Here is a 17252-nt window from a genome sequence, read left to right as displayed (position 1 = left end):
GATAGAAATAGTGAGAGAAACAGAGAAATTAGAGCCTCATCATTCAGGGGAAATGAGATACACCAGTTATTAGAATGTCAAAAACCTGATTTTTCTAATGACCTCAGCATAAGATGCAGCACAAAATGTTACCAGATTCTAAGATATACATATGGATTATGACTTCTGGCTAAACACCCATTGCAAATAATTCAGCAGAACTCTGTGTCTTGTATGCAGACACTTTGATAAATACAATAATAAAACAGCCAAATAACATGTTTTTTAGGCAAACACGATAAGTTTTTGTTGCACTGAATTCCTATGAATCACCTCACTTCACAGCATAGTGAATAGATTCCTGGACCTGAAATCAGGAAACCTAGGTTCAAATCTGATGTCAGTTATTTGCTATGTGATCCTGAGGAAATAACTTAGTCTGGGCCTCAATTTCCTCACATACAAAATTAGAGAATTAGACTAGATGGCCTCTAAAATCCCCTATACCTCTAAATCTATTATTCCATGATATTTAATAGACATATTAATATCTCAGCTTCCTTCCGGGTAGATAGTGGCATAATTTGGAAAGCCCTAAACAAGTGTGAAATGAACATGCATATATTAAGCACCTACTATGTGCCAGGCACTATGCTAAGCACTAGAGATACAAAAAAAGACAAAAAAGAAAATAACCCCTGCTCTTAAAGAGAATACAGTGTAATAGCAGAGACAATAGACCAGCAACTATGTATAAACAAGACACAGTTAGGATAAATTGGAGATAATCTTATAAGGAACATACTAGCATTAATAAAGATCAAGAAAGGCTTCTTTCAGAGGGCAGAATTTTATTTGGAACTTGAAATCCTACCTTCTACCACCTTGTGCATATTTTGCATGTCCTCTAGCATCACAGTTTTACTGTACACTATTTCCCAAACTCCTTCGTGTACATAATGCTGCATTAAGTTCAATTTGATATGCATCAACTAATCCAAGGCCAGAGGCCATACAGAAGAAAAGAAATAAAGATCTTGCCCTGACAGAGCTTGCAGAGTAATTCATATGGATTATTAAATAAAGCATTTGTTTTCTTCTGAGCAGATGGAGAGCCATTATGCCCTATCCACTCTACCTTATCCAAATCATACCAATCCTTCAAGGTCCAACTGAAGCCTAGTTTCTTTCTTGATGGTTTCCTCCTCTACTTAGAGCCTGAATTAATATTTCCCTTCTCTGAATGCTTTTAGAACACGTAGTCTGTACCATGTAATTTGCCGCACTATTTTACACTGTCTTCTGTAGCCACTTTTCCTGTAAATGTCATTTATGCTATTTTCTTCTCTTCCAATCTGATTGTCTAGTTTCTGAGTTCAAGGGACAATGACTAATGCTTCTATTGTATTCCCCACAATGAATTACTCACAAATTCTCATTGATAGGTCCAACATTTTGGTGAAGGAGTTTTAAAGAATATATTTCCAGGGTCTCACCCAAATAAAGGATCTGGATTTGAGTAACATGGAGGCTAGGGATTCAACTTATATGCCTCTATATGTCCTCTAAAAATATCATCACCGAAGATGCAGTCATATCAAATTGGAAACACCTGCCTTTCAGTAAGGCTGTTTTCAATCAGTGCCTTCTGGTCCTTTTTTTCTCACTTTCTTATTAACCCTGCAGTCTGATTTCAAACTTTATCATGCAACTGAAAATGCTCTCTCCCAAGCTGCTAAAGTTATTTTTTCTTTAAAATAAAAATTATTCATTATTTATTCATTTTTTATTTTGAGTTCCAAATTCTCTCTCTTCCTTCTGCTTCTCCCCCCGCCCCAGTAAGAAGGCAAGCAATTGTTCACAATTATACATGTGGAATCACTCAAAACATAGTTCCATATTAGTCATGTTGCAAAAAAAAAAAAAAGCAATAGAAATAAAATGAAAAAGTGATACTTCAATATGCACTCTGAGTTGTCAGTTCTCTCTCTGGATGTGGATGGCATTTTTTTTTTCATTACAAATCCTTCAGAATTGTCTTGAATCATTTTCTTGATCAGAGTAGCTAAGTCTTTCACCATTGGTCATCATTATAATACCATCATTATAATTACTGTGTACAATGTTCTCCTGACTTAATTTCATATCACCTTATCGCCTTCCCAGATTTTTCAGAAACCACTTTGTTCATAATTTCTTAGTATTCCATCACAATCATATACCACAATTTGTTTGGTCATTATTGACCAGCATCCCCTCAATTTCCCAATGGTCTTTTAATCACCATCTCGGATATAGATACAAATTTGTCTTTATACACGGTTGTTTTGATGTGTCTCCCCAACTAGAGTGAGAGCTCCTGGAGAGCAGGGATTGACCGTAGCCTTTCTTAGAATCGTCAGTGCTCAAATCAGAGCCTGCAACGTGGTGAGGCTATTAATAAAAGCTAGTAGACCAGTTGATTACTCTGCCCCACCCCATCAAAGTAATTCCTCATCTTCCTAAACAATAACAAAACTGTAGGACCCTCCTCAACACTCTCTGGACTTCCTTCTATCCTCTTTGTAAAAGGCAAACCTGGGTTTTCTTTGTTTATGGACCTCTGCTTCACCCCTGCTCAGTTAAAATTCTTTTCTGGACCCTGGTGAAGTTACGCTGGGTGAGAAGGAAGCATAGATCAGGCAGATCTCTGGAGAAATAGGGACCATCTGGCACTTGCAATATATCTCCACTCTTATTCCTCACAAGGGGTTAGAGGGGCAGAGACACAAAGGACAGACACAAGAGCACATATGGCCCAGTTCCTCTGGAAGCCTTGGCTGGTTGTAGCTCTCACTAAAAAAAAATAGAAGAAAAAAAACCCAACTCATCCATCACACAAAAAGTGTTCAGTGACCCCGCCCTGGCCTACAGAGTTGGAAAAGTGGGGACAGTGGAAGAGAGACACGCCGCTCTCCCTACTTAGAGCTTCGCTGAGAATTGAATTCAAACTGGTGCAGAGACCAGCCTGGACCAGGAGGGGTCGCTCTTCCCTCGAAGCAGCCACCCTGTAGCTGCCAACACCTCCCACGGTTAGTGCTTTCCTAACCCAGCCAACTTATAACAGCCCCCGGGCGAGCAGGAGGGGAGAGAGCAGAGCCTGGACAGAAGCTGGAAGGAAGCTAGCTGCCGCTGTTGGTAAGACCACAGAGGATCCTGGAAACTCCCTAGAACTGGGGACTGTCGTGGCTTGTGAAAGGGAAGAAGAGAGGAGAGGTGGACGCTCCGGAGCGCCCAAGTCCGAGCACCACCCCCGGGGACACCTGTTCCTCTCCCTCCACCCCACTCTCCACCCACTCCGACCCTGCGCCACTCGGCGCGCCCGGGCGCGCAATGAATCCCGCGCTGGGCAACCAGACGGAAGCGGCCGGGCTCTTCTTGGCCAACAGCAGTGACTCGCTGGAGCGGGTCCTGCGCTGCTGTACCCAGGCGTCCGTGGTGACAGACGATGGCTTCGGGGAGAGCGGGCAGGACGAACGGAGTCTGTACATTATGCGAGTGGTACAGATAGCGGTTATGTGCGTCCTCTCGCTCACCGTTGTCTTTGGCATCTTCTTCCTCGGCTGTAACCTGCTCATCAAATCGGAGGGTATGATCAACTTTCTGGTGAAGGATAGGCGACCATCCAAGGAAGTGGAGGCAGTGGTGGTGGGACCTTACTGACCTTCCCCTCCTTCGCCACGGCTTCTCCCCCTGTCCCCAGACCGACCCACCTTGCCAAACCCAACCGCGCCTCTCAACCGTCTGAGATCTGGCGGAAGAAAACTTAACGGAGTGATAGCCTCCTAATGATTCTTCGGCTGCTGCTGCGGTCACCGTCTCTTCTACCTAAGGGATGAAGCGACCTCTTAATCTCGCTCCGTTCTTTGAAAGCCTCCCACCCTAAAGGAGACCTCACCAGCCTCTGTAAGCTTCTGGGACAGTCCAGCAAAAAGTAATGAAAGAAAGGGGTGGGGAGGATGGTGGAGAGCAATGGGCTATAACTTTCTAGTTGCTGGGAGATATCCTATCGCCTGAGATCCGAGGAGATCGCGGTGAAGGGAGAGATACGCAGCTCAGCTTGCATGTGGGGACGGGATCTTGGGGAAAGTGGAGAATGTGAGGAGGGATGGCCGAGTCCCCCCAGCAACGATCCGACTGGTCGCCTGGTCTGGAGCCGCGCTTCCGAAAATGTGACCTATGTATATACAAGGCGACAGACTTCACAACAGTGACCTGAAAACTAAGCAAAACAAACAAACATTCCCAGATTCAGTCCCCTCTCCACTGCAGGGGACAATCGGTAACTACATTTTGATTGTAGCGCACTGTTTTAAGGGATATTTTGCTTAAGAAATAATTACTATAAAAATTTGATAAGTGTTTTCCTTTTTGTTTGGCTGTGGGTCTGGAATTTTGTCTTCTTGAGGGAGAGGGGATTAATGGGGGGATGCTGTTCATGAGGGAGGAGGGGGAGAAAACGGGAATGGAGGGGAGGAAAAAAAAGTGCCCGCGAATGTGAATGTTGTGAATTGTCAACTGTCGCTTTTCCTATGCCTATAGTGTGCAGGGCTGGCCTGGAGCTGGCCCATGGGGTCCAGGGAGCAGAAGGGGGTAGCATGTGAGAGAGTACTGCACGAGTTTACGCAGCATAAGTGCTTTGATCTGTGGCACAATTTTTATTTTTTTTCCTTTATTTAAATTTTCTGTAATAAATGCATATTCAAAAAATGTTCTCTCTGCTGACCTCCTGGTGCTCTTTCGGCGATTAAGGAAAAGGAGGGTGAGGGAGAGGGGTGCGCTGGTGAAGGGCAATAGGGGACAGAGTGGGCTTGGGGAACTGAGGTTAAGGATACGGATCCCCTGGGCAGGTGCATGAAGGAAAGGACAGAACAGTGAAGCAATCTGACATTTACAAGAATGCCAAGAATCCTTAAACACGCTATTGAAAACATCTGAGGGCAGCATCCTTTTGTTTTCGATCATGGTTTTTGTTGTTATCATTTAATATTCCGTTTAGGCTCTGTGGGCTGTCAGATAGTACTTCAAGAAAACTACCTTGGGAGGGTCAGACTTCCTTGCATTGCTCCAGTGGGAAAACAGGGCTAAGATGGTAATGAAAGGAAAAGGGGACTTAACTTGTCTTCTGGGAAAGTGACTTTACCCCAAGTAACGTCACAAAGTGTGTTTTATAGAGTTGATGGGTTTTTTTTGTTTGCTGGTTGATTTACAAAAAGGAAAAATAATTGGACTATAATATTTTCCCTTGTGGCAAACTATTGATACCAGTTCTTATAATATTGGCCTAATTTTCACTATTTCTTTTTCCTTATAGAGGAGATCAATGTGAGTTTTGGAAAAGCAGGAGAGAGAAAGGTGAAAAGACAGAAAGAAGGAGGGAAGCGAGAGAGAAAGAAGAGAAACACAGACTCACAAAGACAAACACACCAAATACAGAGACACACAGGGATGCACAGATACACAAACACACGGTCACATAGAGAGATACAGAGTCACCCAGATGGATTTAAATTATGTACATGTAATTTGAAAAATGCCCTTCTCCTTCCCAGGAAATAGAAGTTAAAGGAGTTAGCCAAGGTCCTGAATACCTGAGCAGGCATGGAATCTATACATCAAAAATTAGGAAGAGAAAATGGAAAAAGAGATGGAGCTACAGGTGGTCAGTTCCATGGACAGGCCATACTTAGGTCTGGGCATTTGGCCCAGTTTTGATGACTAGCAGCAGGAATCAGTGACTTTTGAAAGCACAACGCGAATAGGAACCATTTACTGAAGCTTAAGCTTTACAATTTGTGCTGTTAATCCTTAAAAATGGGGCAGGGTCCTGGAATACTACAAGAAGCTAGAGGATCTATTATTAATTCCATAGGATTAAGGAACAGTATAAATTATTTCACTGAAGATATTTTAGGAGTGACACTGATTTCTGGAAATGCTTGTCACTTATTCTAGAAGAACAACTGGTAGAAACAACGTCATCGACCCAATGACATCTGCTATCAAGTACTAGTCAGTTACCTGTCCTACTGCCAAATATCCCTGTTAACCCTCCAGCAAATCTCGCCATTAAGCCTTTTAATGCTAATGGAAAATGTGGCTAGAAAAAAAAATAAGAGTTTATTGACCTCCTTGAGGTTCTAGATATTCAAATACAAAGGCCATGTTTTTGAAATCTATTTTTCTTTACATTTTACCAATGGTAGGGCAGAGGAAAGTATTGCACTCTTGGTAGGGAAATAGCAAGCAATTTAATTAACAGAGGGAACTTGCTATGATATGGTATAGTGGCAAGAGCACTGGTCTTGCAATCAGAAGATCTTGATTCTAATTTTGGCTCTGTTACCTTGAACAAATCATTTTGTTTTTCTGGTCTCAAGTTTCTCATCTTTAAAATGAGATGACTGGATGAGATGACCTCTTAATTCTCTTCTGGCCCCCATATTCAAGGACTAAAGATTTACCTGCTCAGCATCTTACTGAGGAAGACTTGTCTATTGTTCCATTGGTTCCAAGGGAAAAATGACAAATATTTACCCTGTCCTTTGAGAATAAGGATATATGATTATAGTTTGAAAGATGGAAGAGATCACTAGACCAAGTAAGTACAACCCCCTAACTTTATAGTTGAAGAAACTGAAATTCAGAAGGATTAAGTGACTTCTCCAAGATGAAAAAGCTACTAAGTTTCTGAGGAAGGATTTAAACCCAGTTCTTTGTGATTCCAAGTCCAGGGCCTATCCACAATGCCATGTAGTTTGTGCTACTCTATTGGCTTCACGAGATGTGTTTCTATGTACTCATTTTCCACTATTTTTACTGATCTAGTCAAACACTAGTCATTTGGAAATAAGCAGGGTACAGCTGGTTTCAGCCAACACCTTTGTGTCCTGCTGAGTGTGTGATATCTTTGTATAGTTTGGGCCACTTTGGGAGTTCCAGCCTGCCTAGAACTTTATTTGCATATGACATACATCCCCTTTAAAACATAGGACCAGGTCTAGATCTGGGAGGTGATGGGATGTCTAAAACTTGGGTTCTGCTCCAGAAAAGAGATCTCTTTCTCTTCCATTCTTGCATCCTTCACTTTTGTCCTTGTCTATTGCATCGTCTGCATCCTCCAGACCATTTCATTGGTTCCCCACATTTAATATTCTGTCTAAATTTTCTTTCCAATCCTTTGAGATTTTGATACCAGTCAGACCTATAAAACTTACACTTTACATAGAGTGGGTCTATATGTGAGTGTGGATATGTGTGAATGTAGTCTAGTCTTCATAAAAAAATTCAGGGGGTACAAAAAATTCATAGCCTTGGGGATTACTTACCTCTAGCAATCAGTTTCTATCTTATCTGTGGTGGGAAAAAATGGCCCCTATATCCATTTGTTACTTAGAGAGATGCCAGGTGCTTCTGGTTTTTATAGATGTGCTGATGGGAGCAAGAAGCTTTTTACACCCATTATGTCCTGATGGTCACACAGCAGTGGTTTCCCCAGACTCCCAACCTTCCTCATGCCTGTCTGCCTTTGCCACTATTTTCCTTCGTTTAATTCTAACAGCTGTATGAAAATGGCATTTTATCAATCCCCGAGCCTAGGGGATGATAATCTTTTCCCACTAACACACTACAAGGTACAGGGGGATTATTCCATGATGCAAGTGATGCCCTTCCTAATTCCTCTAAGCAAGGCTAGTCCTCAGAGACTGGAGAACATGATAGATAGATGGAAAAGGCCACGGGATTTTGCTATCTGTTCTCAATGCCAGAACCTTAGGCCATAGGTAAGAGGTCAAAGGAGATACATTTCTCCAGATGCTTGGTTAGTCTGATATATATCCTAGGGAAAGAGCTCCTAGGGAAACAGTATGTCTAAGAGCACAACTTGTAAATCAACACTGCCATACCCTTACATATTAAGTGACAAACCTTCCTTCCTGGTAACATTCCCTCAGTCTTACTGAAATTATCTCCTGCTCCAGTAACTATCCTGTCATTCATATATTATTTTTTATATTAGATACAGAGCTATTGCTTTTCAGAGCAAATGTATGAATGAGTCAATGAACAAATTAGAAAGTATTTAATAAATGCTTACTGTGTGGCAAACAATTTAAGTGCTAATGATAAATAGAAAATTAAAGAGAGTCACTGCCTTAAGGGTTCCTACAATGCTAGCAGGGAGGGAACATTTACAAAGAAGGAAACAAGCCAGGGTGGGGTACTGTGGATTGAAAAACTACATAGGGGAGCACACTGACACACCTTTTCTGGCAGTAAAAACAGCATTGATGTGGTTATGGTTCCAGAACCTGAGGATGCAGGGTGGTTTCTGCAGAAATGGCCTGGGAATAAGAGTCATGTTTGGCACTAGCCTGGCCAGATATAGCGTACTATATGAAAAACTCACCAATCAGGAGGGTGTGGGGAGCAGGCCCAATGGAAGTTCTGGGGGTAAAAGGGTTAAATCCTCCAGAGCATGCCTGGAGAGAAAAGAAAAAAAAAAACTAAAATGTACTCTCATTGGGACAGTCTAAGGGGAAAAAAAAGCAATCAGTTCTCTGGCCAAGCCAAAGGTCAGTTCTTCTCCTAGGGGAGCCTCCCGGTGACTGATCTCCTCATGCCTCAGAACCCTCTGTTCTCTCTCTTTCTCCAGCCCTGTGGAGCTGTTCTCTTCAGCTAGCTCCTGCATTGGGACAGTGTATGTAGCAAGGGGCAATCTACACTTATTTTGTACCCTGTTGTACAAAACCTGGGCTCCAATGCCAGCTCTGATATTAATCTACTTTGTGACCTTGGGCAAAATTCTCACCTCTTCTGGCAGTTTCAACTAAAGTTTGGATTATTTTATTTATAGGGCCTCTTCAAGCTCTAAGATTTAGTGCTTACTAGTCTATTTCATCCCTTGATGTGCTTTATAGTCAATTTCATTGTATATCTGAAACATGCCCTGGCTCTCATATTCTGAATACCCTCCAAAATAGGAGGTGCTATTTACCAATGAAATGACTCTTCAGAACCTCCCTGAGCCTGTGTAAATGACTTCCTTAGAGGTGACTGACAAGTCCCTAAATATCCCAAATCATTCTTTTCTCACTAAGTGAAGTTTTAAGAAGGCAAAATGGGAAAGAAGTAGATTATCTATTTGTATGTAATTCCTCTTATCCTAAGCCAAAACTAACGTATATTCTTGTTGAATACAGCTATGTGGGCATTTTGGAGGCCAATTACAGGGCTATTTTCACCCCCAAGAGAACATTTCCCTTTGGGGCTAGTGATTCTGGACAACAGCTGCTTCATATGCAGTTTAATGCCTTGCTTGGCCCCCAGCTGATTAGTTGGGTCACTCTGGGGGTTGTAATGCCAGGAACAGATTGTAGGGTTTGTTCTGTTCTATAAGATGCAAGTCTAGTTTGAAAGCCTGTTGAAGCAACAAGCCTGCTGCAATCCCCCCAATGAGAATTCCTAAGTCTTTTATCTACCTGCCAAATCTCATTCAGACAATTTGCGAAACAGTTTAAAGGGGATACGTTCTAAAGTCTGCTCCCACAACAGCATTTCCAAAGCTCACATTTAATTGTTTGAGGCTAACTCCATCTAGATGGCCAAGGGCTTTTAACCTTTTCCCCAATATTTTTCTTGCATTCGTTTAGCTATCAAATTAGCCTTAAAGGTTCTAAAGGTATTTTCTTAGCATCATTCATTTATGTATGAAAATTTTGGAAAAAGCTAGGTTTAGTAAGTGACTGCATAATTCATAACACAAAATTACTCACATAATTTATGGTGGCACCAGTAACAACAATAATATTCTGAATTTATTTTGCTTTCAGATACTTGGAACTATTCAAAGACTGCTATTAGGATAACCAAGATAAGAGTAAAGCCTGCTTGCTCTGTAGAGTGTATTGAAATGATTTAATTATGTTATCCCATGCATAAACATACTTTTAATACATGAAAGTAGTTTTATAGTGCTTCATATTGTGGTGCCACATTCAGTTCTTATTATAATTTGATTTACTATACTTATTTGATATGATTTATTATATTTTAGGGCTTAGAAATTAAGTCTGGAGTCAAGAAAGTTAACATATTGGTTATTTATAATGACCAAGCCTGATCCCCGAAAAGAGATGAGAAAACGTATCTCCTCTTCTTTGAGAGTGAAGGACTATAGGTGTGGGACATCACATAAACTATTTGACTCCTGTCAATGTTTTAACTAAACTCACTGACCTGACTTATTTATTCTTTTTTTAAGCTCTTTATTAAAAAAAGGATGGTGAAAAGGGATATGAGAGTGATATAGATATAAAAGATATGAATAATGTTTTTTGGTCAAATTCCAAGGGAGGATTGGGGTTATGTGAAGACAAACACAAGAAGATAGGTGGACTACATGCCTACATCAAGAGCTATGTCTGGAAAAGATATCTATTGGCCATTGGCCCCAATGTCTATTATTACAGATAGCTCAACCCAACAACTCAGGGTTTCCCGCACGTAATCCCAGAAAAGTAGTGCAGCCTTCATTATCTCCAAATATAATTGGGAAGTCTGAGAAATTCTAATTTCAAAGAACAACAACCAAGCACAGCTGGCTTATGTAGGTAAATGATATGTACTCTGGAGCAAAGCATGTCCTGTAAAGTGACATGAACTCTCAAAACTCAAGGAAGGGAATTACCATAGCCTTAACCAAGCCACATAACTTCTGACTAGGTGGGGACCAAAATAATCCTTTTTTTTTTTTTTTTTTGGTATCGCGGATTCCTTTGGCAGTCTGGTGAAGCCTATGGCCTCCTTGTAAGAATAATGTGTTTAAATATATCAAGTTAAATATGATTATAGAGGAAATAAATTATATTAAGATAGTTATTAAAATATCTTTAAAACAAGTTTATGGATCCCAGTTCTAGAACAAGTACTAGAGGTAGTCATTATATGTGCAGATAAGGAAAAAGACAGGACATAGGACTATCCAGACCAGAGCTACTGGAATTTGCAACTGAAACTTGCATATAGGTATAACAGATGACTACCAGAGATCAATGTAGGAAGACAAGAGAAAAGAGGAAGAAAAATATTTAAGCTATCTTGCTTTTCAGCAACTATGATACATTAAGGTAGAATGCCCAATGCAACTGGATTCAATACTCCAAAAGTTTGAAGAATATCAGGATTTTTAAAATTAGAAGTGATCTCAGGCAACAGATAGTGCAATCCACAGATAAGGAAGATTTCACCCTTTACAAAATCCCCAAGAAGTTATCATCCAAACTTCGTTGTCCCCAAAGCACCATTTTTGCATAGTTCCCATTGTGAAGAAAGTTTTTCCTTTGGTGCAGCAGAAATCTTCCTCTCTGCAAATTTCACCTCAAGTAAATAATATCAAATCTCTCTTTCAAATAATAGACTTTCACATACTCAAAGTGAGCTATCACATGTTTCCAAATCTTCACTTTGATTCTGTATTTTGAATATATACTTGATGACCTTTGTCCTTAGATTCAGATTTGCCCTAAGACTTTGGGGAGATGTTTATTATCTCTGTTTTGACTGAAAAGCCTCTTCCTCCCCCCTCAGAACATAGGTTCAATAGCTCCATGTGCTGACAAGTCATGTTCTTATGTGCCTTTGGCAAGCTTAACAAATATTCATTTCACCCATTTCACAAAGTTATCCCTGCCTGGACCTCAAGACATATTTCTTGCTTATTTGACCTTGACCTTGACCCTACGTGAAGGAGTCAAGAAGGCAAAATATGTCTCATTATGGAATCCATAAGTCCTTGGCCAAAGAGTTTAAATAATAGTTCAAAGGTGAGAAAAGCTAATGTTTCATGATGAGCATGATGATCATGATGATCATGATGATGACAACTAATTTCATAAGTTTAAGGTTTGCAAAGAACTTTTTATACATTATTGCAAGACTAACTGCTGAGTTATAGATTGTTAACACCATTTTTATTGATTAAGAAACAAAGGCTTAGACTTAATGACTTACACAGGGTCAGAGAATCAACCATTAAGTGCTAGAGACAGGATTTGCCTTTAGGTCTTCTGGATTCCAGCATCAAATGGAATCCTTTGCATGTTAGTGAGAATTTAATGAAGGTTTGCTGAATTCAATAAAATTGACTCTGAATCTAGTGCCCTGTCCATTTTGCAGCTCTCCTTATCTAAGTGCAGGGCCCTAGGCATAGGAGAAAACAGAGAGCACAGGAAGGGGTTAAAAGGGTGATTCCCCCAAACTTGGGGTTTCCACAGCCAAAGTTGTGATTGGCAAAGGTCAGAGGAATCACATACAAGGTAAGTTAACACTCCCAAGTAGACCTGAACCAGATTAAAATGAAATTTAGAAATATTTAAGAGATTAAATACAATAAAATACAGATAATATTGCAATTTGAAATTAAGTCAATATGTGGTCCTCAGAGATTATTATGTAACACTTAGTGGCCTCCATTTCTATTTTAATTTGACACTACTAGTGAAACATTTTAGAAGGGATAAGATGCCTAACAGCTTTGCCAAACAGAATCTACACTGGCTAGGTAAACCTCTACCTTGACTTTATATCTAGCTTATATAATACTAGGCCAGTCATTCCCTGGATAAGACTGGGAAAAAGGGAAGTTAGCCAGACAATTAAGAAAAACTTGAGAAAAGAATGAGAACTAGTTCTCTATAAACATGTATAAAAATCCTGTATTAACTGTTAGAGTTCCCCCAAGAATTGCTCCTGCCATTACGGAAAGCAATTTGGAGTTACATTAAAGGAAAAAAAGTGATTAAAATGTTCAGAGCCTTTGACCCAAAGGCCTCGCTAAAAGACATGTGTCCCCAGATGGAAAGCAGAAAGAAAAAATCTCATCTATACCACATTATCAACAGCAACACCTTTTGTGGTAGCAAAGAACTGGGATTGGGGGTAGGGAAGAATATGCTTATTAATTAAGAATGACTAAATATGCTATCATACATGAATATAATGAAATCTTACTCTGCATAAGAAACAAAGACTTTAAAAATGTAGAGAAGGAGAAAACACGAAATGATGCAAAGCAAAATAAGAATTAGAAAAAGAAATATATGCAATGAAAATAATCATAAATGAGAAACAACAGCAAAAAAATGTGAAACGTCTAATTATAAGGAACAAGCTTGACCATAAAGATAAGAAACTATATCTTCTATTCTTTTCTAAATATATAATTAATTTATTTATTTTTAGTTTTCAACATTCACTTTCCTAAGATTTTGAGTTTTGAATTTTCTCCCCTACTCTCTCCTCCCTCTTCCCAAAGACAGCATGCAATCTGATATAGGTTCTACTTATACCTTCATATTAAACGTATTTTCACATTAGTCATGATGAAAAGAAGAATTAGAACTAATGGGAGAAACCACAAGAAAGAAGAAACAAAACAAAATGACAAAAGAAAAGGGAAACAAATAGTATGTTTCCATCATCCTTTGCAGAAGTGGAGGTCTATTAAATGTGAAACAATTTTCTTGCTGTCTATAACTTTTATCCCTTTTTCATTTTTATTCTTTATACCAGTTCACCAATCTTTGGAAGGTGGTGGGGTATATTAGGAAATGAAGGATGTAAAAACAAAATATTTGAATAATTTTTAAAAAACCCTGAAAGTTTCTTTAACTTTGTAAGCTTAAAATGCATAAAAGAAGAACTGTAACCTATTTGGGGGGAGTAGGGCAAGGAAGAAGTCAATTTTGCTCACTTATTCTTGACTGAACTAGGTGGTAAGGAAATCCAAGTACAAAGAATACAGTATGTGGAGTCAGAAGACCTGGATTTGAATTCCAGTTCTGCTTTGTACTAGTTTGTGACTTTGGGTTCTCTGAGCCTCCATTTCCCTGTGTATAAAATTAGGGGGCTGCACTAGATACTCTGAGGTTTGTTCCACCTCTAAAAAAAAAGGTTGTTATCCAGATCAATTAATTGGGAATGTCAGTAAGTTAGTATCTAGGCCTTGATTGCAGTGGCAAAGGATTAAGTCAGAGTGACAAGCCAGGAAGCAGGGGCATAGTCCCACCCTCATTAAATCCTTTTTTCTTTCTATTTATTTATTTGTTTTTCACCATCACTAGCAGTACTTCCCTTTAGAAATGGCCTCCTTTTCTCCCTCCTTGAACACAATAAGCTACTCTGAAAGAAATATTGACTTTTAAAGAACAAAACTCCGAATGTGTGAGATTGGTTTGGCAAGAGGAGCCTTCTGGGATCTTAAGTGTCTCCTTACTTTATTTATTTTCCTATAAATTGAACAGTACTATACAGTTTATATCCAAAAGTGTATTGATCAAAGCCCTACTCTTTCCTTTCTCCTGATCAGTTCCCCCATTTCTCCATTACTGGTATACTAAATATTTTGTAAATATTTTAACCCACTTGGACACCTATCAACTGAGATTAAATAATATGTATTTTCAAATTATCTGGCTTCCATTATTTATTTTTTTCCACAAAAGAACACACACATACATCCAGAAAATGAGCTACCTCAGTATGATCATCATTAAGTAAGGTTTTTTACATCTGACTCTTGAAGTTTCTACTGCTCTATCTATGTGGCTGGTAGTCCTCAGTGTAGACCTAACACATCTTGTAAACCACAAGGGACTGAAACTTCAATGATCATGTTTAATAGAAGCATAGACAGCTTGAGGAACTGAGATAAGTAGAAAGAGGAAGGAATCTCAATTTGAAGAAGGCCAATAAAAATAAAGGAATTTTTCAGTCATTAGAAAATCAGTCAGTTACCAAATTATTTTTCTTTCCTCTTACTAATTACACTAGAGGAATATTTTCTGTTATTGATGACTCACTGGCAGGGAGATATTGGAAGAACAAAAGAACACATGAAATCAATAAGAAGTTAAAGCTCCCAAATCCTCTTCTTAGGGCACTTTGCTTTCAAAGATCATAGACCAAGAATTGGCAGGGACCTTACATATCAAGTCCAGCTCATTCATTTTATATATGAAGGAACTATGACTGAAAGAATGACTTGCCCAGAGTCACATGGCTAGAATGTGTCTAAGACAGGATTTGGATTCAGGTCTTCCTGACTCCCTCATCTGACACTCTACCCACTGGGTCTGGTAGATACTCTGTTAAGAACGATAATAACTGATTTTATATAACATTTGAACATTTGTTAAGCATTTCCGTATATTATGACATTAAGCATCAAAACAATCTTGTGAGGTAGGTAATGCTGGTCCTGTTATCATCTACATTTTACATATAGGAATACAAGTTGAGAGAGGTTAATTGCTTTATTCAAGACCAAGCACCTAACAAATGTCAAAAGCTTAAGCTGAATCTTTTGTGAAGACTTGGACAAATCAATCCAACGTAAGGTTGACCTACCAGAACCCCACCTTCTCCAGAATTCGCTTTGTTTCTCTGAGTACTAGTTATATGACCTTGTCACACTGGACTCCCTCTCCCTCATTTCCATCCATGCAAATAAAAATGTATACTTGGAGAGTGTCCCAAAAGTTAATTTTTTAACTTTAGTTAAAATAAAGTCCCAAATTTAAGCTATTAAATTAAGGCTTAAACGACAATAAGACTTTTGGGACACCATACAGCTCTTTCTGTGACAGCGAAGAACTAGGGGATACCCATCAATTGAGGTATGACTAAACAAATAATAGTATATGGAAATAATGAAATATTATAGTAACATAAGAAATGATGAAAGAAGTGTTTTTTTGTTTGTTTGTTTGTTTTGTCAACCAAACATGAGTGTATTTACTTAACAACCAAGACTCCAGTGGTTTATGGAACTGTGTTCATGGTCCCTGAAGACACACCTTGAGCCTCCCCACCCCCACACAAAAGGCTTCCCAAACTCCCTGCTATCCACTGGTCACTGTGGATGTTAATTCCTGTTCATTCCTCCTTTTCCCTCTTCTTCCACATGGGCTTGGGTAGGCAGATTTTCAAAACCCCCTCCTATTGATTTACATGCTTTGCACACAGGCTTCCCCCCTTTCAGGGCCATGCCTCTAGCACAGAAGAGGTTGTGGAGCACAAGCCAGGCAAGTCCTCTCACACCTCGAGGGCTCGGAGGATGGGTTGATGATCTGACTGAAGACCAGGCTCATTCCCAAGGTCGGCTGCAGAACTCCAAGATCATTTACCAAGATATGAAGGGGTGAGAGCACCAGCGCAGTGATGATGGAGCCAAGGAAGTTGGAAGGACTAAGGAAGTGAGGTGACTTGGAAGTCTTCTCTTGTCTACTTTGCACACCCTTTCTTCTCCTTGTACAGCTCCCAATAGGAGCTAATGATGTTGTTCACCTCTCGACACACCTTCAGGCTCCGCTCCGGATTGGGAACGTTATCACTAAGGATCTGCAGCCCCAGGTCAAAGTGGGAGAGGGCTTCTGCCAAGTGCTTTGTAGTCGTTTCTGGCGGGGTGGCCGAGGCATTGTCCTGCCATGCTACCAGTGAGGGTGTTCCTAGTCCCTCCCCTGACAGGTCTTCCCTACGAGACTGAAGCAGGTGCACAACATCCTCTTCCACCATCCCCTCAAAACCTCCGTGACTGGCGAGTATCACTATGTTCTGACAGATCTGGGGCAGGGCTTCGGCCTCAGAGGAGGCGCGCATGCATTCTGGCCAGATCTTCTTCCACGAGGCATTCATGGTGGACGGCTTCAGTTCCTGTCAGGCTTCGCCGATGTTGTCCACAATAGTCATGATGTTGTAGCTTCACTAGAATTCACAAATGGTGGGCTTCTCTTCGCCGTTGGTCTCCTGTATGAGCTGACACAGCGTCCTCTTCAGGTAAAGGCCTTGAAGATAGTGATCACCCTTTGGTTCATGGAGTGGATCAAGGCTGAAGTGTTTTGGGGCAGAATCTCCACCCTCACTTTGGCAGAGAGGTTATCCAAGTACACTGGATGGCACGGGGCATTGTCTAGGATCAACAGGGCCTTGTAGGGGAGGTTGTTTCCAGCACAGTGCCTCTTCGCAGTGGGGCAGAAGAATTTGGTAAACTACTGCTGGAAGATGCTCATGGTCACGCAGTCATTCCAATTGCATCTCCAGATTACAGGCAGGTTGGGCTTAGAGCAGCCCTTCAGAGCCTGGGGATTTTCAGAAGGATACACAGGGCTTCAAATTACAATCCCCAGCCTCGGAGGAGCATAGTTAGATGGTCTTTGGATGCCTTGAACCCTGAC

General features: G+C 40.3%; 1 protein-coding gene across 1 annotated transcript; it reads left to right on the top strand.

The window, feature by feature from the left end:
• The first annotated feature begins 2527 nt into the window (after positions 1 to 2527).
• Positions 2528 to 4392, top strand: RPRM (reprimo, TP53 dependent G2 arrest mediator homolog). Its single transcript, XM_072611998.1, has one exon. It carries the CDS (start codon positions 3352 to 3354, stop codon positions 3679 to 3681), a length of 330 nt encoding a protein of 109 aa, XP_072468099.1. The 5' UTR covers positions 2528 to 3351; the 3' UTR covers positions 3682 to 4392.
• Positions 4393 to 17252: the final 12860 nt, after the last annotated feature.

The sequence above is a fragment of the Notamacropus eugenii genome, chromosome 5, assembly GCF_028372415.1.
Source record: "Notamacropus eugenii isolate mMacEug1 chromosome 5, mMacEug1.pri_v2, whole genome shotgun sequence".
In the NCBI taxonomy this organism is placed as follows: domain Eukaryota; kingdom Metazoa; phylum Chordata; class Mammalia; order Diprotodontia; family Macropodidae; genus Notamacropus; species Notamacropus eugenii.
Note: the sequence above shows the minus strand (reverse complement) of the source record. Positions and strands in the feature narration are given on the sequence as shown.